General features: G+C 48.8%; 10 protein-coding genes across 10 annotated transcripts; 5 read left to right on the top strand and 5 right to left on the bottom strand.

The window, feature by feature from the left end:
- The first annotated feature begins 65 nt into the window (after nucleotides 1-65).
- TrAFT101_007164 (uncharacterized protein) lies at nucleotides 66-2,383 on the top strand. The gene has a single exon (XM_024908859.2). The coding sequence runs from the start codon at nucleotides 395-397 to the stop codon at nucleotides 1,781-1,783; it is 1,389 nt and encodes a 462-aa protein (XP_024756658.1). The 5' UTR covers nucleotides 66-394; the 3' UTR covers nucleotides 1,784-2,383.
- Nucleotides 1,648-3,578, bottom strand: TrAFT101_007163 (uncharacterized protein). The gene is made up of 2 exons (XM_024901090.2): nucleotides 2,800-3,578; nucleotides 1,648-2,739 (listed from the first exon to the last, which is right to left on the bottom strand). Exons 1-2 carry the CDS (start codon nucleotides 3,319-3,321, stop codon nucleotides 2,329-2,331), a joined length of 933 nt encoding a protein of 310 aa, XP_024756659.1. The 5' UTR covers nucleotides 3,322-3,578; the 3' UTR covers nucleotides 1,648-2,328.
- Nucleotides 3,579-4,005: 427 nt separating this feature from the next.
- TrAFT101_007162 (uncharacterized protein) lies at nucleotides 4,006-4,972 on the top strand (the record flags this gene model as incomplete). Its single annotated transcript, XM_024904461.2, has 3 exons — nucleotides 4,006-4,052; nucleotides 4,423-4,514; nucleotides 4,572-4,972. The coding sequence occupies 3 exons, from the start codon at nucleotides 4,006-4,008 to the stop codon at nucleotides 4,970-4,972; spliced, it is 540 nt and encodes a 179-aa protein (XP_024756660.2).
- A 283-nt stretch (nucleotides 4,973-5,255) lies between these two features.
- ARG4 (argininosuccinate lyase) lies at nucleotides 5,256-9,794 on the bottom strand. The gene is made up of 5 exons (XM_024901098.2): nucleotides 9,579-9,794; nucleotides 9,427-9,439; nucleotides 8,911-9,373; nucleotides 5,711-8,769; nucleotides 5,256-5,647 (listed from the first exon to the last, which is right to left on the bottom strand). Exons 3-5 carry the CDS (start codon nucleotides 9,248-9,250, stop codon nucleotides 5,540-5,542), a joined length of 3,507 nt encoding a protein of 1,168 aa, XP_024756661.1. The 5' UTR covers nucleotides 9,251-9,373; nucleotides 9,427-9,439; nucleotides 9,579-9,794; the 3' UTR covers nucleotides 5,256-5,539.
- Nucleotides 9,795-12,016: 2,222 nt separating this feature from the next.
- On the bottom strand, nucleotides 12,017-13,584 carry TrAFT101_007160 (uncharacterized protein). The gene is made up of 3 exons (XM_024902112.2): nucleotides 13,187-13,584; nucleotides 13,035-13,118; nucleotides 12,017-12,957 (listed from the first exon to the last, which is right to left on the bottom strand). Exons 1-3 carry the CDS (start codon nucleotides 13,217-13,219, stop codon nucleotides 12,502-12,504), a joined length of 573 nt encoding a protein of 190 aa, XP_024756662.1. The 5' UTR covers nucleotides 13,220-13,584; the 3' UTR covers nucleotides 12,017-12,501.
- A 747-nt stretch (nucleotides 13,585-14,331) lies between these two features.
- TrAFT101_007159 (uncharacterized protein) lies at nucleotides 14,332-14,764 on the bottom strand (the record flags this gene model as incomplete). Its single annotated transcript, XM_066127973.1, has 1 exon — nucleotides 14,332-14,764. The coding sequence occupies exon 1, from the start codon at nucleotides 14,737-14,739 to the stop codon at nucleotides 14,332-14,334; it is 408 nt and encodes a 135-aa protein (XP_065984087.1). The 5' UTR covers nucleotides 14,740-14,764.
- Nucleotides 14,765-14,822: 58 nt separating this feature from the next.
- On the top strand, nucleotides 14,823-15,522 carry TrAFT101_007158 (uncharacterized protein; the record flags this gene model as incomplete). Its single annotated transcript, XM_024908860.2, has 4 exons — nucleotides 14,823-15,071; nucleotides 15,124-15,204; nucleotides 15,268-15,436; nucleotides 15,497-15,522. 4 exons carry the CDS (start codon nucleotides 14,823-14,825, stop codon nucleotides 15,520-15,522), a joined length of 525 nt encoding a protein of 174 aa, XP_024756663.2.
- A 643-nt stretch (nucleotides 15,523-16,165) lies between these two features.
- On the top strand, nucleotides 16,166-17,660 carry TrAFT101_007157 (uncharacterized protein; the record flags this gene model as incomplete). Its single annotated transcript, XM_024901167.2, has 6 exons — nucleotides 16,166-16,377; nucleotides 16,469-16,753; nucleotides 16,832-16,924; nucleotides 16,982-17,007; nucleotides 17,093-17,360; nucleotides 17,425-17,660. Exons 2-6 carry the CDS (start codon nucleotides 16,471-16,473, stop codon nucleotides 17,658-17,660), a joined length of 906 nt encoding a protein of 301 aa, XP_024756664.2. The 5' UTR covers nucleotides 16,166-16,377; nucleotides 16,469-16,470.
- A 62-nt stretch (nucleotides 17,661-17,722) lies between these two features.
- On the bottom strand, nucleotides 17,723-18,101 carry TrAFT101_007156 (uncharacterized protein; the record flags this gene model as incomplete). Its single annotated transcript, XM_024901157.1, has 2 exons — nucleotides 17,723-17,848; nucleotides 17,907-18,101. 2 exons carry the CDS (start codon nucleotides 18,099-18,101, stop codon nucleotides 17,723-17,725), a joined length of 321 nt encoding a protein of 106 aa, XP_024756665.1.
- A 353-nt stretch (nucleotides 18,102-18,454) lies between these two features.
- TrAFT101_007155 (uncharacterized protein) lies at nucleotides 18,455-19,579 on the top strand (the record flags this gene model as incomplete). The annotated part of the gene is made up of 3 exons (XM_024901100.1): nucleotides 18,455-18,560; nucleotides 18,657-19,188; nucleotides 19,261-19,579. 3 exons carry the CDS (start codon nucleotides 18,455-18,457, stop codon nucleotides 19,577-19,579), a joined length of 957 nt encoding a protein of 318 aa, XP_024756666.1.
- Between the last annotated feature and the right edge of the window lie 58 nt (nucleotides 19,580-19,637).

Genomic DNA, 19,637 nt, shown 5'->3' with positions numbered 1-19,637 from the left:
AGCAGCCTAATACTAGTACTAGGTACTTTGTACTTTACGCCCAACTCTCTCTCTTCATCTTCACTCCTCCTATATCATTGTCCAAAGCCTTGGTGCAAGGCCAACAGTCTCCCATCCTCTCAAAAGAACGCGGAAGCTTTGCGTAAATACACAGACGGCAGTGTGCAGCTTGTTTCCCAATACCTACCGCCGCGGCCAACCAGGGTCTCTGCTGGATGCGATACAGACTTGCAGCATGTATAAATGATCCACCATCGTGCTTCGCCCGCATCATCCAACAACACCCGCTCCTCTGCCATTCCACACTTTTCAACAACTAGAACGAGAGTAATGATTTCTTCTTCTCCTTCGCCATGACCTACTTTGTAGCTCAGCAACGAATACTGGACAACCAATGGCAGCCCGACAGGAGGGTCAGACCCTGGATGTCGAGATCTTAGTTCACGTCACTGCGCCAAGCAGGACCGCAGACGATGCTGTATACAGGCAACTCGCACAGTCATATCTTTCTTTTCAGCCTCATCGCCACACTCCCATCTCAGTAGCTCCTACACTGAAGCGTCAGCACGAAAGAGCACCGCACGCCGCTGAAGAAGGAGCTCCTATAGCCATAGATTTCGCAACAGTGCCATCAGGGCAGCCATGGGTACCCGAATCCCAAGATCTAAGCTTTCGGAGTGTGTACGACAACCGCTATTCACCGCCGTTACAGGAGAAGTGCAGTCCAGCAGATGCATCTCTGCCGGAAGTTAACGATGAAGGGCTTCTCTCAACCCAGTTGGCAACCCAGGACGAGGCATCTTCATGGCAAGCTCCTCCAAGTCAGATCAATGATTCGTATCCCCTACCAGATGCTGAGATACGCCACACTACCCCAACAAGGGTCCTAGAGCACTATCTGAGAAACTTGCCTCCGTCCTCGCAGCCTCGGCCCTTGTCAGCGGATCGCTCAGACTCGCCAGTTAACCCTTATGAAGTGAATATCCCGTCATCCATTCCGATTCCTCCTGATGTGGACGAAGCTGCAAGTCAGTCGCTTGGATACAAAGACAATGCTAAAATCGTTCCCGTCACGCCTCGAGTGCCTGGTGCTCTGGCACGGATGCGAGAAGAACCCTCAGCAACTGTAATTGATGAGACTATCTATATCTCTAGCAGCGCAATTGACACAGCTTCAGAGGCGACCACGTCATTCAGAGCTGAGTCTGCACCGCCTCCATCAAAACGCCACAAGGGACTTGCAGATGAAGAAGCCGTGGCAACGAACCTCCATCGAAGTGCGAGTGATACCGGCCCATCAGGGAATAAACAACCAATAGCGTCTTCATCAATCACAGCTAAAGACCCGAATGACTTGGAGATCCGGCCACCAACTCCTCCTACCGGAATCGCACACCTTGAGCCCTCCAATTTGGTCTCCGACAAGCTAGACAAACTCGCGCGAGATCTATCATCACGATACCGCCCTAAAGTAAACCGCCCAACTGACCCCTTTGAACGAGGCTACTGGCTCGTCGAGTGTGCCAGCTGGTCTCAAGAAATCCACAGCGAAGCCTGGACCTTCTTGGCCAATTACCTTCGCAGCGGCCTGGCCGGTTGGGGCGTATGGTGCCGTCGCGACGAGACGCATTGCTGGATCCGCCTCTACTGCTGGGCTCACGTCGCCAAGCATACCTACCTGCTACTGTATCTTGCGAGCGGCAGGCATTTGAAAGTGACTGGTGCGAAGTGGATCGATGGCGATGGGGAGGTTGTTATAGAAGTGCCTCCCGCGGAGAAGTAGTTAGGCTATTATTCTGCTACTTGATGCGTAAGGCGGCCTAAATTGTTACAATGGAATGATTTATCAAGAGGCGGGAGTTGTCATCACACCTATCAGTTGATATAAAACGTCGCATGGTTTCCGAGGCTGGCGCTGGGGAGCTCTCATTTTGAACGTATTGGATGGGCGTCGTTTCAGGAAGTGGAAATGTTTATTAATACTTCACACTCTACCGTTTTTCTCCCCCTGTATAAGAAATATCGTTCAATAGCTAACATTCATATAATACACAAGTGGTCATTGCACTGCATTGATCCGCAACAGAAGACATATCACTATCGAGCAAAACAGTACTAAAGGAATCCGACCGGCGTTTTATTCTTCTTCGCTTTCGCACTTCCATTGTCCCTCTCATTTCCTATCCCCAGCCCAAAACCAAAAGATAGATATACCATAAAAAATACAGACAAGTGACATGGCCCAAGAGAAAGAAAAAAAAAAAAAAAAAAGGAGCTCCTCTACTCGCTTATAACATACAATATCATCAGCATCTACTACCAGATAGCTTACACCTTGGCTGAAGCAAGCTTCTCCTTCCAGTACTTGGCGCCCTTCTCTCGCAGCTCCTTCAGCTGCGCTCCTGATACCTCCGCAATGTCAGCAGCCTTTTTCAGGTAAGGGGCCTTCTCGTCGTTGCTCAAAGCCTTCCAGCGTTCGCTGAGGCTGCGCATAGCATCCTTGGGCGAGCCACCATTGTCATTGAAGTGCTCCTTGATGAAAAATGTGAAGCCAGATCCAGTTCGCTGAGGAATGCGCTCGTCATGGATGAGGTAGGTTCTAGACTTGTCTGTTTTGCGAGCTAGGCGGCGACGGGCCAGATTGGCAGCATGGATCGCCTCGGGAGGGAAAGACTCGATCCATTTCTTCTTTGCCTCTTGATTGGCAATCTTGTTAGAGTGACCGACTGCTGCCATACGCTGAGAACACGAGGAACGTTAGTCTCATAACCAATCAAAGCAAGGGACGAGCTAGCTTACTTCTCTCTCGGACTCGGGCAGGTTCTTAAAGCTAGTAGCAAGGGCCTTGACTTTGTCCACGAGACTGCCTTCCCCAGCACGGACGTTGTCGACCATGAACACGTTCCATGCTGTCTCCGGAAGCAAAGTTGGCCCCTTCAGCAGCGCCATCTGTCTCAGCCTCTTGATCTCGAGCCTGTCCTTCTGCTCGTCCGTCAACACCTTCTTCTTCGGCGCCTTCTTTGGCTTCTTGACGGCGGCCTTCTTCTTAATAGCCTTCTTCTTAACAGGCTTCTTAGCCTTGGGCTTTGCTGTCTTTTTGCTGGCCGGCTTCTTGGTGGAGCTCTTTGTTGACTTGGACTTGGTCGCCTTCGCTGCGGCCGCGCGCACAGGCGCTGAGGTGCTGATCAGGCGCAACGAGGGCGCCGCAGGACGCAGGACGAGTGCGCGAGCTGCAAGGCCGACGGATTGGCGCAATGGAGCTGCTGCGCCGGTGCTGGTGAGCACGCGACGAGCGGCCGTAAGAGCAGCCGATGACAGCATCTTGACAGAAATGGGCGAAGCTTCGACAAAACAAAGAAAGGCGATAAGCACCGGACACGAGAAAAGATCAGACGGCAATTGCAAGACAGCTCGCGGAAGTCGCCAATAAAGAGGAAAAGAAAATCAAGTACCGGGAGTTGTACTATTTTTTTCTCTCTCTCCCAATACTGGAATGGTGGTGATGGAATGACGAACGGGAGGGGCAGCTCAAGAAACGGCTGTTGCTGGCACTAAAATCGATAAGCTGCAACCAGCTGCTGCTCGTGTTTTTGCTTAAGCCTAGCTCCAGTAGCTACTGCCATGCGCTGCATCTTCGGCGATGTGGAGGCCGAGGCTCTTCACGTGACTTTCCAGAAGCTAAATGTGGGGCGGAATGGCAGCTGGCAGCTGGCAGCGGGCAGTCGCGGCCAAGAGCTACGGATCAGCTCAGCTAACAAGCTTGAAGCAGTTATAGTAGGGGTCTAGTAGACAAGATTATAGCGTCTTGTTACACAATCTGCGTTATACCAATATCTGGTAGATGCTTTTATTATCGTCTAGTTTGTTTGCTTTGTTATTCAGGTTCAACTCTTACTCTACACAAACCATGGCCATAAAATAAACAAGCTTCTATAACTCTAGTGCTATGTAACATATTATATGTGTATCAATATATGAGGTAAGGTATGCAATATATCATTACAAATGTGTTGTTTACAATATGTCCTCAGACTTGTTGCTATTCTAGATCGGTTCGCCATTGCAAGATGATAAGTTGCTCCAGCCATCTATAAATCATAGGAATATATAAAGAGCTTTCTTATAAATCAGCTTATTGTTCAAACACGGAAGTTACTCACCGACTAAGGTTTTTTTTTTTTTTTTCTTTTTCTTTTTTCTTTCTTTTTTAATGGTAACTGGCAAGTAAATAGCAGACAGCTGGCTTGCAGTTGGCAAACTCTCCAAGTACCACCAATATAAAGTCTTCTCTGCTCTTCTCTGCTCTTCTCTGCTCTCTGCTCTCTTACCTTTTTCTTTTCTTTCTTTTTCTTTAACATCCCCACCTTCTTCTTCAAACTACTCTGCCGTCTATTGTTTGCTTGAAAACTTATGAAACGCAAGCATGGCGGAGAAACATCTAGAGCGATCTCCCTCTTCATCGTTCGAGCCGCAGTTGTTTTCTTCGAATCCCAACTTTCAAGTCAGAACCCTAGGTTTGTCTTTGATTCTGAATAGTTATCAACAGAGCTGGAGCTAAGACTATGATATAGAGAATAGCATAGCGCTGTTATCTACACAAATGAGCGAGATACGTGCCCAAGTTGGGAAATTAGGTGCCCGAGTTGGCGCTCTTCGTGATATTGGTCTCGACATTTGCGAGTTGGGTGCTCATGTCCAAGCATATCTAGATATGCAGTCGGAGGCGACAGAAATGACACGAGTGCAATTGGGGGACCTGAAAGATCTAGTATCTACTCTAGGGGATGGTATCATGGGGCAAAAAGGCACGATTGAGAAGCGAAACGATATTATTGCGATGCAACAAGAAGCTATTACGAAGCAACAAGATGCTATTATGAAGCAACAAGACGCTATCATGATATTAAACATACGTCTTGAAACAGTGGAAGCTGAGAACCAGCGTTTGAACGAAAAAGTGGCAGCGCTATAGAGAGCCATAATTTAGGGAAATAGCAGGCTGCATAATTTAAAAGAGTCAATACAAACTCTTATTGCGAATATTTGAAGGAAAGGCAAATATTGGGAGATGGCTTGTTGTAACGGGTTGGAATGGTATAATTTCTCGGTAACTAAGAACCGGGCTAAACGAGATATCTCAAGTTAGCAGATGCTGATAAATTAAATTTCCAATGACCTATTGATATGCCAGTATGACAACTTATAAAACATGAGTGCCTTACTATACATGCACTTCAGAACAAAGTCAAAGTATGTTTTCAAATAAAAATTCTTTATATAATTTTAGAAAAAACGCCCTATCACTGTGTTTGTTTTTGTCCTCCTACACCTTTCTCCTATCCGTCCGTCCAGTATCCGACCCTCTCCCCTTCCATCTACATATCTGTGGATGGCGCCCATTTTTTGACCCAAGGGCTCATTAAATGATATTATGAAATAAAGAAATAGGTCACAAGTATACAAAATGATAAACGCCAGCTCACTTCTCTGCCCTCCTACCTATGCAGAAACGCCGAGAGAGTGTAAAAGATATAGAAATTTACAGGGGCTTGCCGCCGATGAAGTCAGACCAAGCTCGGACCTCTGAGGGGATGCCTTCGGGGCGGGGGAGCTTCTCGCTCATGCACTGAGCAAAGAGAATAGCAGTCTATTTCAACAGTCAGTACAGGTGCTATTAACTTTTTGATAAGGGTAATTTGTTTAAGCTTACCTGGGGCTCCATGAATAGGGGCACGCCAAAGTCGACGGCATTTCGGCGCATGACATAGTCAACATCTGATGTGGTCTTGCCACGGGCGAGGGCCAGGTTGAAAACTCCGCGGATGTCATACTTCTGGAAGACCTCACGAAGGGCACGCTTGTCATCAGTGGGGAACTCAATGACTTCAACATCGACCTTTTGTTTTGCGCTAGTCTCGATGAAGTTCTTGACAGCGCTGTCAGCGGCATACAGCTTGTATCCAAGAGGAGCAAGATAGTCGACGACCTGAGTCAACCAGGTCTTGCTAACCTCACCACCGAACAGCAGACCTTCACCTGGCTCAGGCATGCGGAAGTTCATGGTAGATTGAAGGGAAGTCCAGTAAGCGTCAACGAGATCCTTTCCGAAGCAGGCCATTTCACCAGTGGAAGACATTTCAACGCCCAAGAAGGGGTCTGCACCAGCAAGACGAGTCCAAGAGAATTGAGGCACCTTGGTAGCAACGTAATCACGCTTAACAGTCATGAGATCAGTGGCCTCGGGGACGTTCTTGCCAACAAGTGCTTTGGCGGCGACATCAATGAAGTTGGTTCCAAGGACTTTGCTGACAAAGGGGAATGATCGAGAAGCGCGGAGATTGCACTCGATAACCTTGAGAAGAGGCTCGCCACCCTCTGGGTTTTCAGCCTTGATGATTTGCATGTTGAAGGGGCCAGTGATCTTCCAGGCCTTGGCAACCTTCTGTGCAATCTCCTTGAGGCGCTCCATGGTGGTAGAATCAAGGTTGACGGGAGGAAGAACAAGGGTTGCGTCGCCAGAGTGAACACCAGCCTGCTCAACGTGCTCACTAACGGCGTGAAGAATCAGGTTACCCTGAGAGGCCACGCCATCGACATCAATCTCTTCGGCACCTTCGATAAATTTGGTAATAACAACGGGGTGGTCAGGTGAAACATTCGCAGCGGCCTCAAGCTTATCCTTGAGGTCCTCCTGGCTGCGGATAACGGTCATGGCAGCTCCAGACAGGACGTAACTGGGACGAACCAGAACGGGGTAGCCCACTTGATCGGCAAATTCCTCGGCCTCCTTCACGGAGGTAAGCTCCTTCCAAGCAGGTTGATCAACACCAATGCTGTCGAGAATCTCAGAGAACTTTTGGCGATCCTCAGCCTTGTCAATGTCCTTGGGATCAGTTCCGAGAACGTTAGCACCGCCAGTTTCCTGAAGGCGAAGAGCGATGTTCTGTGGCAATTGACCACCAACAGAGACAACGACACCGGAAGCGTTCTCCAGCTCGTAGATATCCATGACACGCTCATAGCTCAGCTCTTCGAAATAGAGCCTGTCAGCCTCATCATAATCAGTGCTCATGGTCTCAGGGTTGTAGTTGATCATCACTGTCTTCTCGCCCATCTGTCGGAGAGCCTGGGTAGCGCTAACAGCACACCAGTCGAATTCGACGGAGCTACCGATACGGTAGACGCCGCTACCAAGGATAATCTTTCCCTTGTCGTCGAAGGTAACATCGTGAGAAGAACCGTTGTAAGTAGTGTACAGATAGTTGGTATCGGCGGGGAATTCGGCAGCGAGGGTATCGATTTTCTTCACCCATGGGTGGATGTCAAAGCTGCGACGGCGGGCGCGGACCTCATCTTCAGTGCTCTTAACGGCATTTGCGATTTGTCGATCAGAGAAACCCAGCTTTTTCGCCTTGAGAATTTGATCCTTCTGCAGAGCTTCAAGGCCGCCGGCAGCTTCAAGTTCGCGAGTGCAGTCCACAAGGTTCTGAAGCTTGTACAGGAACCACTTGTCAATCTTGGTCAACTCGTGAACCTTCTCAACAGAGTAGTTTTCGTGAAGCATAGCTTGTCCAACAGCGAGCCATCGGCGATCGGTAGGGTTTTGGAGCTCGAAGTCCAGATCGTCAAACTTGTCACCCTGGAAACCGACGAACTTGGGGTCAACTTGACGAATAGCCTTCTGGAAAGACTCTTCAAAGGTTCGGCCAATAGCCATGACTTCACCAACCGACTTCATAGCACTGCCGATATCGCGCTTCACGTGCTGGAACTTGGACAAATCCCATCGAGGAATCTTGGTGACAATATAGTCCAGGGAAGGCTCGAAGTTGGCAGTGGTAGTCTTGGTAACAGCGTTTGGAAGCTCAGGAAGGCTATGTCCCAAACCAATCTTAGCAGCAGTGTAAGCGAGAGGGTATCCAGTAGCCTTGGAAGCAAGCGCAGAAGATCGCGAAAGACGGGCATTGACTTCGATAACACGGTAGTCAAGGCCATCGGGCTGGAGAGCATACTGAACGTTACACTCTCCCACAACACCCAAATGACGAACAATCTTGATGGCAGCGGTTCGAAGCATGTGATATTCCTCGTCACTGAGAGTTTGACTGGGTGCAACAACAATAGAGTCACCGGTGTGGATTCCAAGGGGATCGAAGTTCTCCATATTGCAGACAGTGATGCAGTTGTTGTTGGCATCCCGCACAACTTCATATTCCACTTCCTTCCATCCCTTGAGCGACTTCTCGACCAAAATCTGGGGAGAAAGAGTGAGCGATCGAGCGGCCATGTTGCGGAGCTCTTCCTCGTTGTTGGCGAAACCTGAACCAAGACCACCGAGAGCGTAAGCAGCGCGGACAATGATGGGGTATCCGATCTTGTCGGCAGCACTGAGGGCCTCATCCACAGTGCCAACGGCAATGGACTTGGCGATAGGAATGTTGATCTCCTCAAGCGCCTTAGCGAAGAGGTCTCGATCTTCGCTGAGCTCCAGTGTCCTCACACTGGTTCCCAGAACCTTGACACCATACTTCTCGAAGAGACCTAGTCGCTGCATCTGGACACCTAGGTTAAGGGCAGTCTGGCCACCGAAGGAAAGGAGAATGCCATCGGGCTTCTCCTTTTCGATAACATAGCTGACATACTCGGGAGTGACGGGCAAATAGTAGACCTCGTCGGCAAGAGTGTGGTTGGTTTGAATTGTAGCAATGTTAGGGTTAATGAGGACAGAGGCGACACCGGCCTCCTTGAGGGCTTTCAGGGCTTGGGCTCCTATGATTCAATGTGTTAGTCGGCGCGCACAGTTGAAGCTGCTGACATTTGCTTCATTCGTCACGTGCGCAGACACGGCTCATACAAGAGCATGCAAATACGCAAGATGAAGAGTAGCCATGGGAAGGGAAGAAGACTTACCGGAGTAATCGAATTCACCAGCCTGTCCAATGGCAAGACCACCGCTGCCAATGACAAGGACCTTCTTGACATCAACATTCTGCTTCGGCTTGATGACCCCGCTATCAAGGTAGGCCTTGGGATTGGGGGCAGACTGAGCCGTTGCTGAGTACGAGCGACAGACTGAAATTGTGCCCAGTCGCTTAGGGATGTTCGACTGAAGAGAGGCTCTGGCCTGAGACCTGAGAGCGGCCGTGGTGAAGAGGCGAGTTGGGAGAGTTCGAGGGAGGCGCGTGCTGTTTCGGAGCAAAACCGGAGCTCGAGCAGCAGCTAGCGCCGCGGAAGAGAAAGTCGCAGGCATTGTGGTTAGAGGCTCAATGCTACAGCTGCACTGTCCTTTAATTCGTTTTATTCACAGGTAGTAGAAGCAATAATCGATTGTTGGGGGAGCTGTTTCAAGCTGACAAGGCCCTCCACAGGTGGTCTATGTGAAGCTTGTTAGAGTGCATCATGAGGGTGAGTCATGGTAATACAAACCAGAAAGATAGTCCTGTAAAATAATAAATATTAGCATTTTGTGAAAGAAAAATGAAGACGAACAATTGCCTATTTAATCAGACAAGCGGCAATTGAATACACAGGGCACATGAGGTAGTTTATATCAGAAGCACACAAAAAAGGCCACATACCTGAGAAGTGAATTCCGACGAGCGGCCGTTCATAAAGGCGGATTAAGAGACGGCAAGTCAAAGATGTAAAAACGAGGCGCAAGGCACTCTAAAGTATACGAGGAAGTAAGTTTAATTGAGTTGAATGCGTGATGCACAAGGTGCAATTGGACTGGTGACTCTTCTGACTGGTGGAGAGAAGAAAAGAAAAGAGGAAAGGAAAGAGAGCAAGAAAAACTTACAGATAGTGGGGTTTAAGAGGTTGCACAGTCTTTCCAGAACCGGGACCAAAAAAAGCGGTGGTCGCCGATTCTGGAGGCACGGACGAGTCACCGATTAGATAAGGATCGATGTGGTTTTTCTTCTTTTAGGTGAGAGATAAACCACCAGATCCAATTCAAGATTGTTTTTGACGCGCCCCATTCGAATATTGAGCAAGAGAAAAATTTCCACACTAAGAGGGGGTAATGACGTTGTGGGGAGGCTCCAGGAGAGACTGTCGAGCCCAATCAGCGAATTGGCTTTTGGCTTGTTAGTAACTCCGTTGGTGGTTATTACTAGCAGGTTGGACGGCAGGGCACCTATCAACAGGGGCTAAACTAGCAGCTCAGCTAGCATGACTGGCCATTCGTTGGCTGCGGCTGGAAGCCTTCTAGCCCTAGGCCGCACATCCCCCCGGGCCAGTTGAGCGATATCTCGATTAGCTGGATGTGGAGGCTTTGGCCAGCACAAACCCTCCTCTAAGCCGCACGCAGACTCGCAATTCAGATATCCTGGCTCGCTAACCCAGAGTAGAGCATCTGGCGTCCTGTCGAATGCAACCTGGCTCTGTGAGACTACTACTGATTCAGTGACTGCACGGACCATCGCCCCGATCATAGCTGCCGCCGGCCCCCATTCTCATTTATTTGCCCATTTGACGCTTTCCCCTCTAGCTCCGGTATCGCAACTGGGTCTACGGAGTAGTAGAAGCGTTAGAGATGGCTCGGATACGGAGTCAAATCACCTCTATTGAATCTCAAGATCCCAGGGAGTAAACTCGGATTCTCGTCATGTACGCCTTACATATATGTCTTTGCCCCTACAGCACGACTAGGTGAAAAAAATTGCTACCCTGCCCCCCTTTATTTCCCGCAAGAAATAGCACCAATCAGCAAGTAATCCTATCCAAAAAGGAACCTATAGATATCATGCGGAAATCCTCCACGAAATTTTTCTTCCAGCAACTGCTGTTTTATTAGTCGCAAGGCTGCCGATACGAAGAGAGCTTACACTAAAATAGAGTGTATATAGTAGAACTACTCCGCTAGTTTAATAAAAACGGTACAGGTGGGTTTTGACGTGTAGGCTACAGGCTGGACAGATATTCCAATATTGCTTAGCCGCATTGGGAGTTTCTACGTGTATAGGATAGAGGGTTGAAAGAGTAAACTGAAGCTTTTATCTCTGCTTTAGAGTGTGACCAGGCTCTGGTTTCTGAAAATAGTAATATGCGTATAGGTATATGTCGAGGTAAATAGACGCAGTATATGGATGCTAGTAGACGTAAAAGGATATAAATGGGCATAACCAGCTTTAATAGATGTAGACAGGTACGAGAAGACGTAGATAGACGTAGATACTAAGATATAAATCGATCTATGACTTTCTAGTGCCGAAATTTTAAGAAGCTAATCTCAAGCCTGCCGTAATGTGCTTCTTAAAGCAGACCTATATCTAACACTACTGTAGTTTGTTGCTGGGGCTAGCCCCCGCGATACTTAATCAACTTCGAAAAATGTCTGTTACCTATTTCTGTCTCTATTTCATCATCTTCTGTATTTAATTGGAATATAGAGATAGAAATCTCTATACTAGTAGCTGCCATAGCAATTGAGTTCATCTTTGGTTTCTTGGCTATCTATAAATAGACCAGGGCAGCTCTACGCTTAGGTGGCGTGCCTCGAATTGTACTACTGGAGTATCTTTATTTTGATCTCGCGTCTGACTTCTGACATAGCTCGGCAATGCAAACTTCAATTGCATTTATACTATTTATGGTACTTATCGCTGAAATTTTGTAGTAGAAATGGTGTATTCGGACCCGCACAAAGTTAGATAGTTGCTGCTGTTCCTGTACCATAGTGTCTAAGAGTTTCTGATGATTTTGAGATTTGTATCTCGTGCGTGTAGAGAGTGCTTGCGTACTTACTCATGTATATCATATACCTCATATACTAGTAGTTATGGAGCAATGTACCACCATGCGTTGAAGCATATGGGAGACAAAGGAAGCATGAGATGGGAGAGGTCGGATATTTTGGCTAAGCAAGCAATACGTGCACTCTGTCTGTAGCAAAACAGTAGAAAATAGGATAGAATAGCCCAGCTAGAAAATTTAACATTGGTGAGGAGCAACAGATATGAGCTTGAAGCCAGGGCTACACATCTCTTTGTTCTCGGCGGGAAAAGGGAGATGAGGTAATATAATTTTAATAATTTTTTTCTAGGCTACTACTGCATCAGCTTACAGCTGTTAACTAATACGAAAAGCGGGTTGGAAAAACAATATTATACTATGCCCTTGTCTGCATCTCCGATAAAGCGCAGCCAAAGCTCACTTCTCCTGATAATTTTGGGGTGCCTCGACTATACCGACAATATAGAAAAAAAAAGGGGGGAAACTTTTTGCAGATATGGCTCATATGAAAGTGCGATTGAGAGCGCTTGCTTGCAATATTAAATTGTGTCTGTTTGAGTTAATGTGATGTGAGAATTGGGAACCTGAGGCCTTTCGTCAGAGGCTGTATCTCATCCAAAGTTAAAGTGGCGTGGATTGACTGATGACGAAATGGGGGAAAAGCCCAGGTTAAGCATGATTGCTAGAAGATTTGAGGGGCCTCGAAATATCTAGCTAGGGCAAAGATATGTGGCCCAGGGCTCATATCTCTCAGCTAGCACCGGTTTAGTTGGCCTTGCCATTCTTTGATGCGGCGTCGAATTTGGCAATCTCCTTGACGACGGCTTTCTCGACGCGGGCCTGAAGCTCTCGTCGGTACCCAAGTTTGAAAAGCATCTCTAGCCAGACAAACATGGGCGCCAGGAAGATGGCCTGGATGAGGTTGTCCACCAAAGCAGGAGCGCGACCCTCGAAAGCTCCATGGCCAATGAACTGTGCGATCCAGCAAACGATGTGAACTCCAAGGGCAACCTGGAAGGTCAAAGTAGGATCACGAAGGTGCCATGAGTTGACGAAAGCTGTGCTACCGATACAGAAAGCAGCCAAAACAAAGCCCGCTACCGGCTCTAACAGCAGATAGAGCGATGCATAGAGGAAAGCGCCGATGGTGCCAAGATTGAGATCCAGATATGGGACGGTTAACCAGCTGGGCGTGTGAATGAGCGTACCCGTATACGTGGCCTAGAGAATAAAAAAAGGGGCGTAAGGATACTGATTGAGGTGACATTGTTGAGTTGACAGGGGGCTGATGGACATACCAAAGCAAATCCTGATACGAGGAGCAGAGGCACGCAGATCATATGAATGGCCACATTGACGCTGTTATGGTGGTATGCGCCATACTGAGAGCGAAACTCATTTGTTAGTGGGGAAACGAAAGAATTATGAGAAAGACTGGAGTTGTGCTCACAAACGTCAAGTGCTTTTCCAGATCCAGCGACATTCTTTCGGGGTTGGCAGAGGAGACGGCGGCAGAGGCAGAGGCGCTCAACAAAATGTGATAGTAGGCACCGTGCTGTCCGAAGAATTGGCGCGACCGGCTGGCACGTGAGACAAGATGATGGGCCGCAATCGAACAGCTCAGAGGGACGGCAAGCGGCAAAACGCAGGACGCGACTCGGAGAACAGACACACTGGCGCAGGGTAGAGCAGAGCGGCTTGTCGAGGCTGAAGCATCGAGTGAATCCCGTTCGGCATGAGGGAAGAAGAGGATGTTGAAGCGAAATGCCCCAGGTCAGGAGGTTCGAGGCGCTGAGAGCTCTGCGTCCCCCACTGAAAGGCTGCTGTGGATGGTTCAGAATGGTGGGGATTTGGGAGCCTCGGACCATCTCAGCGCGCCTCGTGCTCAGCCTCCCTCCACTGTAACAGCCATAAGCCGCCGTTGACAGGCAAGACGCATAACCGAATGTCTGGTAAGCCGGAGCTGCAAGGGATAGAGAGAGAAAGGAGACGGCAACAGACAAGGAGCTCCAGAGGTCCGCAGGTGAGCTCTCTTACAGCTAGATGCCGGATGGTCTCCGCCAGGTACCCGTGCTGCCGCTGAGACTACTAGCGTGCAGAGGTACCTTGGAAGGCTGAAGATGCGCGCGTGAGGCAGCATTAGCACGTATTTTTAGACAAGAAAATCACCACTATGCCGGATATCTCGTCATTACAACTATTATCGAAGATTGATGATGGGCCTAGATACAACTCGCTGATGTCAAGCTTAAATAAGTGATTTATCGCCGTTGGTACGACCAATTCTGCAGATGCGGCGTCAAACAGCACACACTGCCGCTCTTTGGTCCCTTCGCTTTCCGTACCTATGCATGCTCTTTGCCTCTGTATGCTAAAATCTGCAAGACGCAAAAAAAGGCATGTGATAGACACCGTTCATGCGGAGTAATGAGACTCTTACCCCAACCGTGCCGGCCTACAGTGCCGTGCATCTTCTGCTCGTCCAATGCTGCGGCGAGCACCAAAAAGCTTGTGCCCAATAAGCTCAAATCGTCGATTGACTGCTGCGCTGGCCCTCGCGGCAGTCCCGTCTAGGAATAGCGCACGGGCCAGGTCTTAGCGCCGGCTGCGCAATCCCCAAAGATTTGCCAGTCGCCAAATCATCGCAGCCTCGTCGCGCTTCAGCATCCTCATCATTTCACCAACTTTTCCAGCCGAGGAGCCAGCAACGCACACTCGAAAGCGCAGAGATCCAGCTGTGCGTGTTGCGTCTGCTTCAAGGGCTTTGTCTCCTCCTCTGTTTCCTTCCCGCCCGTCGCCTTCCTCGCCGCCCCCGCCGGGCTTCTCCTCGACATCCCTTTCTTTCCGCCGATTTCGATTCGCCTTCCATTTCATTCCCTGGCCGGTTGACAATTGGATACGCATCCAGCGCTCGTGCGCCCCTAGGATACGAACCTTGCAAACGGGGCTTCGATATTCCTTCATATGGGAAACTGAAGGGGCTTCTCTGGAAGGTTGACCCATCGCTGTTCTCCCATCTCGCTGCTACCCCCCCCCCCCCGGAATCGTTCCCATCACGCACACGCATCTCTGCCCGGCTGCCCATCATGTTTTTTCTCTACAACATGGAGCGGAGGGTCACCCTGCACCCGTCCTACTTCGGCCGTAACATGCACGACCTTGTAACCAGCAAGCTGCTGAAAGATGTCGAAGGTACCTGCGCCGGCAGCTACTACATCATCTCTATCATGGATACCTTCGACATTTCCGAAGGCCGGATCTTACCGAGCAATGGTCTCGCAGAGTTTACTGTTGGATACCGCGCGGTCGTATGGCGGCCATTCAAAGGAGAGACGGTAAGGCGAAACCTGCGCCCGCTGAGGCAAGCAGTTGTCTAACCCTGATCAGGTTGATGCCGTTGTCTACTCCATCAATCCACAGGGTTTCTTCGCCCAAGCTGGTCCCCTCAGACTGTTTGTGTCTGCTCATGTGCGTCTTTCCCCAGGCAATGCCATATAGCTATTAGAATCGCGCTGATTCACAGTACCACAGCTGATACCCAGCGACATCAAATGGGACCCCAACGCGACACCCCACAGTTTACTAACAATGAAGACACCGTCATTGAGCCGGGTACGCATGTGCGTGTCAAGATTATCGGTACTCGAACAGAAGTCGGCGAAATGTGGGCCATCGGAAGCATCAAAGAGGATTACCTTGGGTATGATGGACAGCTGTTGGAAGACGCATGAATATGTCCTTTACTGACGCTAAGCAACAGATGTCTTCAAGATTAATGAATTATAGACATTCATTTATCTCGATAAACTCCCTAAGCTTGAGAGCAGCGGATGTTTTTGCGCTCCTATGATTTCCTAGCAAATTCACCAAGGATCAGCTCACGGCTGGGTCAACTTTTCATAGGAGATTAGGCAACTCGTGCGCGTGGAATACCGGCACAACATCCTTTTCTCGAGATACAAACTCAAAGAGTATCAGACGCGCGTCTTCAAAGATGCCCTTTTCTTTTCGATAGAACCACGGACACGAAGCCCTCCTTCTCGCAGACGTAGATTCCAAGACTGGACTGAACGATAATCAAAGGATGTATTTTTCTGGGGGCGTAATAAAATGGCAAAAAAAACTAAAATTGGAAGCAAACTCGGTTTTATTTGTAAATACCAATGCAATTTGATAGATCAATGTACAGCACTTGTTTTGACTGCCTTGGTTCTCGCGCATGTGCATGAATGTAGCTCATCATTATGAGACGCTAACAAACGCCGGCAGCACTTCAATTATTTACTCAGCACAAATCAACACCACTGAAAGGTCAGCAATTAGCCTCAATCTACAGAGTATTACGGAATATCCTCCGCTGGCCTCTTTCTTGGCCCGGACGGGGTCCGCATGTATCTTGCGTTTTCCCCACGCGCCCTCCGGCTTGTACTCCCCCGCACTCTCCCTACGACACCCCGATCATCCTGCTCCCAGCTCTCTGGTCACGTCAGCAGAGAATCCATAATGTAAGTAGAATCCCGATCCGAATCCATCTCCCGAAAAACCCTATTGTTCAAAACATCATCTCCTCACATGCAAATCGTCCAATCAAACGATTGCTGCAGAGAGAGAAACGCTGCGCTCTACCTGCTCTGACGCATAGTTAGTTCCCCACGTATAGTCCCTAACCCTCCAACTCTCATTTATATATACTGACGCCTCTCGTGCGCTCTCTCCTTTGAATCTGCGACAGGCATGAATTCTTATTTCTTAAGAACTGCTACTTCCCGTTTATTACTCCGGCAGAGGCCAGTTCTACAGTGTAATCCATTTAAAATGTCTTATATCGCAGCGGGAGCAACGCCTGGCGGCGCAAAGGCAACGGTGCGAGAGGGTAACAGGCTCAAAGCCTTGTTCGATGCGAACAAACCTGCCTGGGGAGGCTGGCAGATGATTCCCGGGGCGGCACCAGCCAGGATACTGGCACAATCGGGCGTAGATTGGGTGCTGGTGGACTGTGAGCATGGAAGCTTGGACGGTATGTTATACTAAGACAAATTATGATGTTGCATGAAAACCTGACGGAAAATGAGCTAACATGTTAAATGATTGGCAGATCGTGCAATGCATGAGTCAGTTCCAGCTATTGCGGCACTGGGAGTCTCTCCCATTGTGAGAATCCCGGGAATGGAGCCATGGATGGTAAAGCGTAGGTCACATCTTGCATCTTAGGATCTATTAACGAAGCTGACGTGACAACGTCCAGGTGCATTGGATTGTGGCGCCCATGGTGTAAGCATTTCACCTAGTATTTTCCAGCATTGAATTCATTTATACGAAAGGCAATTTATTTACTGATACCAAACCCGTAACCCAGATTCTTGTCCCACTATTGCGTACCGTCAAGGAGGCCGAGGATCTCGTCCAGGCCGCCAAATTCCCTCCTTTGGGGAAGCGAGGCTTTGGATCTCCTTATTCTGCCAAGCAGTTTGGCGCCACTATCTCTTCTCTCGAATACCTTAACCAAGCCAATGAGAATATCTTGACTATGGTTCAGATTGAGACAAAAGAAGCTCTTGAGGCCGTGGACGAAATTGCTGCTGTCAAGGGAGTTGACGTGCTGTTCGTTGGTCCATTTGATCTTGGTAAGGTAGCCCCAAAAATGGCTACGACAATCTTCGGCTGTTAACCACAAACGGCAAATTATAGGCATAAACATCGGGCACCGCGTCAGCGAGGCCGGCATCCCCCCAGAACTCGACGATGCTATCTCAAAGGTCCAGGTCGCTGCTAAGAAAGCCGGCAAGAAAAGTGGCATCTATACTTTTAACGGTGCCCATGCCAAGCAGTGCCAGCAGCGAGGATTTGATATGGTCCACGTCGTCACGGATTACATGGGCCTTGAGGACGTAGTCAAGCAGTATCTTACTACTGCCAAAAGTTAAATCAGGCAGGTGTCTGGTACATGTTCCTCCAATGATGTGGATACATAGATTAGAAGGGTAGACTATATGCCTTCAGCTTGATCCATCTTTGCCTCGACTTGCTCTGTCGTGAAGCGGTGCATTAATTTGATGGCCTTTCCGGTCTTGTTAACGTCCTCTTCGCCGGCTTCTGCTTTGCTAATATGTATCTGTTTAATGAGCATCAATACAATATACTATGATCTTACCAAACAGAGGACTGCTTACAACAGGAATGTCGAAATCATATAAATTCTTCCAATGCTTGAATTCTGGCTTTGCCAAATTCACTTCGGTATAGTGAAACGGCCGCTTATCCCAGACATTGGAGAGGACATCTTTAGCTTGCGTGCAGAGGCCACAGTCATCCCGTGAAAACAGAGTAATCCTGCAGGCGTGCAAAAGACGCCTTGTCATAAACATTTTTTTTTCCCGCCCCAGCTGCTGCGCACCAACTGCAAATTTGGCTTCACGTTGTACAGCTCGAGATTCTTTCATTGAACTTTAAACTATCATCCTATGTAGTCTACGGTTTAATTGCATACCCGATTAGCAGCAGCTTTGAGATCTTGAACCCCGCATCGAAATAGGAAAGCGGTGAGAGACCCAGAACAGCTCCGTCATCTTTACAGTTCTAGAAGATCCCATCAGCTACCCACTTTCTCCGAGCAGCTAAAGCTTCCAATTGCTTGAACATTTCTTTATTTTGTGTTGCACGATATTCAGTTTTCCTCTCTCGTAATACCAACCATTGGATAATTTATTCTACCTTCGCCATGGCGCAGAAATGTGTTCGCCAGGGCTGCGGCAAGGAGTTTACTGACGTGGAAGAGGAGTGCCATTACCACCCTGGTCCACCTGTCTTCCACGAGGGGCAGAAAGGTACGATACCTTCTTCTGTGTTTTCTCGTTATGTATAAGCGTTTTTCTCTTTTTTTCGGCCCTTTGGGTCTATATACTAAATTGAGAATTTTATAGGATGGAAGTGCTGCAAGCCACGAGTATTGACTTTCGACGAATTCATGGAGATTCCTCCTTGTACGACGGGCACACATTCTACCACTGAGAAGCCCCCTCCAGTGGAAGAGAAGCCTCAGATCGACGAAGCCGCCTTGGCAAAGAAGATTGAAGAGGCCAGTGTATCCGCCCCAGCTCGATTGCCGATCCAACCAGCACAACACATTCCCACCCCTCCGCCCCCGCCCCCAGATTCCGAGGATGACGATCCGAGCTTGGATATTCCTGACGGAGCTGAATGTCGCCGAAAGGGATGCAGCATCAAATACAAGAAGGGATCCGCGAGGGAAGGAGAAGAATGTGTGCACCACCCTGGTGTCCCTATTTTCCATGAGGGTAGCAAGGGCTATTCATGCTGCAAGAGGAGGGTGCTAGAGTTTGACCAATTCATGAAAATTGAGGGCTGCAAGACCAAAGACAAGCATCTATTTGTTGGCAGTGGGAAGAAGGACACTCCCGAGTCAGGTAGCGAAGAGATTCTGGCCACAGTCAGGTGAGTTTATCATCTGCCTCTTTGAAGCGAATCAGTATACGGCAGCATCCACAGCTCCTAACCATCCTTTAGGCACGACTTCTACCAGACCCCTACACAGGTCATTGCATCATACTTCTTGAAGAAGATCAAGAAGGAGACAGCCAAGGTCGATTTCAAGGGAAAGGAAATTGACTTGGACCTTACGACAAGCGATCCCACGCCCAAGCGATATACGGCAACCGTGCCGCTATTTGGCGAAATTGACTCTGAAAAATCATCATTCAAGATTCTCGGCACGAAGCTAGAGCTTGTTCTTGTTAAGGCTGATGGAGCTTCTTGGCCGGTTCTGCGAAGCGATGAGCAGCTGACGGGCGAGATTCTCCAGATAGGCCGTGCTGGCAAAGTATAGCTAGAAGATTGATTTCCGTCATATAAAGAAAATACCAGTAGACCCAACAGCGTTTGAA

Source organism: Trichoderma asperellum, chromosome 4 (assembly GCF_020647865.1).
Source record: "Trichoderma asperellum chromosome 4, complete sequence".
Classification (NCBI taxonomy): domain Eukaryota; kingdom Fungi; phylum Ascomycota; class Sordariomycetes; order Hypocreales; family Hypocreaceae; genus Trichoderma; species Trichoderma asperellum.
The sequence above is the reverse complement of the archived record's forward strand: the minus strand, read 5'-3'. Positions and strand labels throughout refer to the sequence as shown.

Bases quoted from the DNA above. Each gene is read 5' to 3' on its own strand.
- TrAFT101_007163 (XM_024901090.2), bottom strand. From the start codon at position 3,321: ATGCTGTCATCGGCTGCTCTTACGGCCGCTCGTCGCGTGCTCACCAGC. The intron at 2,740-2,799 runs GTAAGCTAGCTC...TCGTGTTCTCAG, and splicing joins TGCCCGAGTCCGAGAGAGAA to CGTATGGCAGCAGTCGGTCA.
- TrAFT101_007164 (XM_024908859.2), top strand. From the start codon at position 395: ATGGCAGCCCGACAGGAGGGTCAGACCCTGGATGTCGAGATCTTAGTT.
- ARG4 (XM_024901098.2), bottom strand. From the start codon at position 9,250: ATGCCTGCGACTTTCTCTTCCGCGGCGCTAGCTGCTGCTCGAGCTCCG. The intron at 8,770-8,910 runs GTAAGTCTTCTT...ATTGAATCATAG, and splicing joins TGGTGAATTCGATTACTCCG to GAGCCCAAGCCCTGAAAGCC. The intron at 5,648-5,710 runs GTAAGCTTAAAC...CTGTTGAAATAG, and splicing joins CCCTATTCATGGAGCCCCAG to ACTGCTATTCTCTTTGCTCA.
- TrAFT101_007160 (XM_024902112.2), bottom strand. From the start codon at position 13,219: ATGTCGCTGGATCTGGAAAAGCACTTGACGTTT. The intron at 13,119-13,186 runs GTGAGCACAACT...TTTCGCTCTCAG, and splicing joins TGGAAAAGCACTTGACGTTT to TATGGCGCATACCACCATAA. The intron at 12,958-13,034 runs GTATGTCCATCA...TTTATTCTCTAG, and splicing joins TCGTATCAGGATTTGCTTTG to GCCACGTATACGGGTACGCT.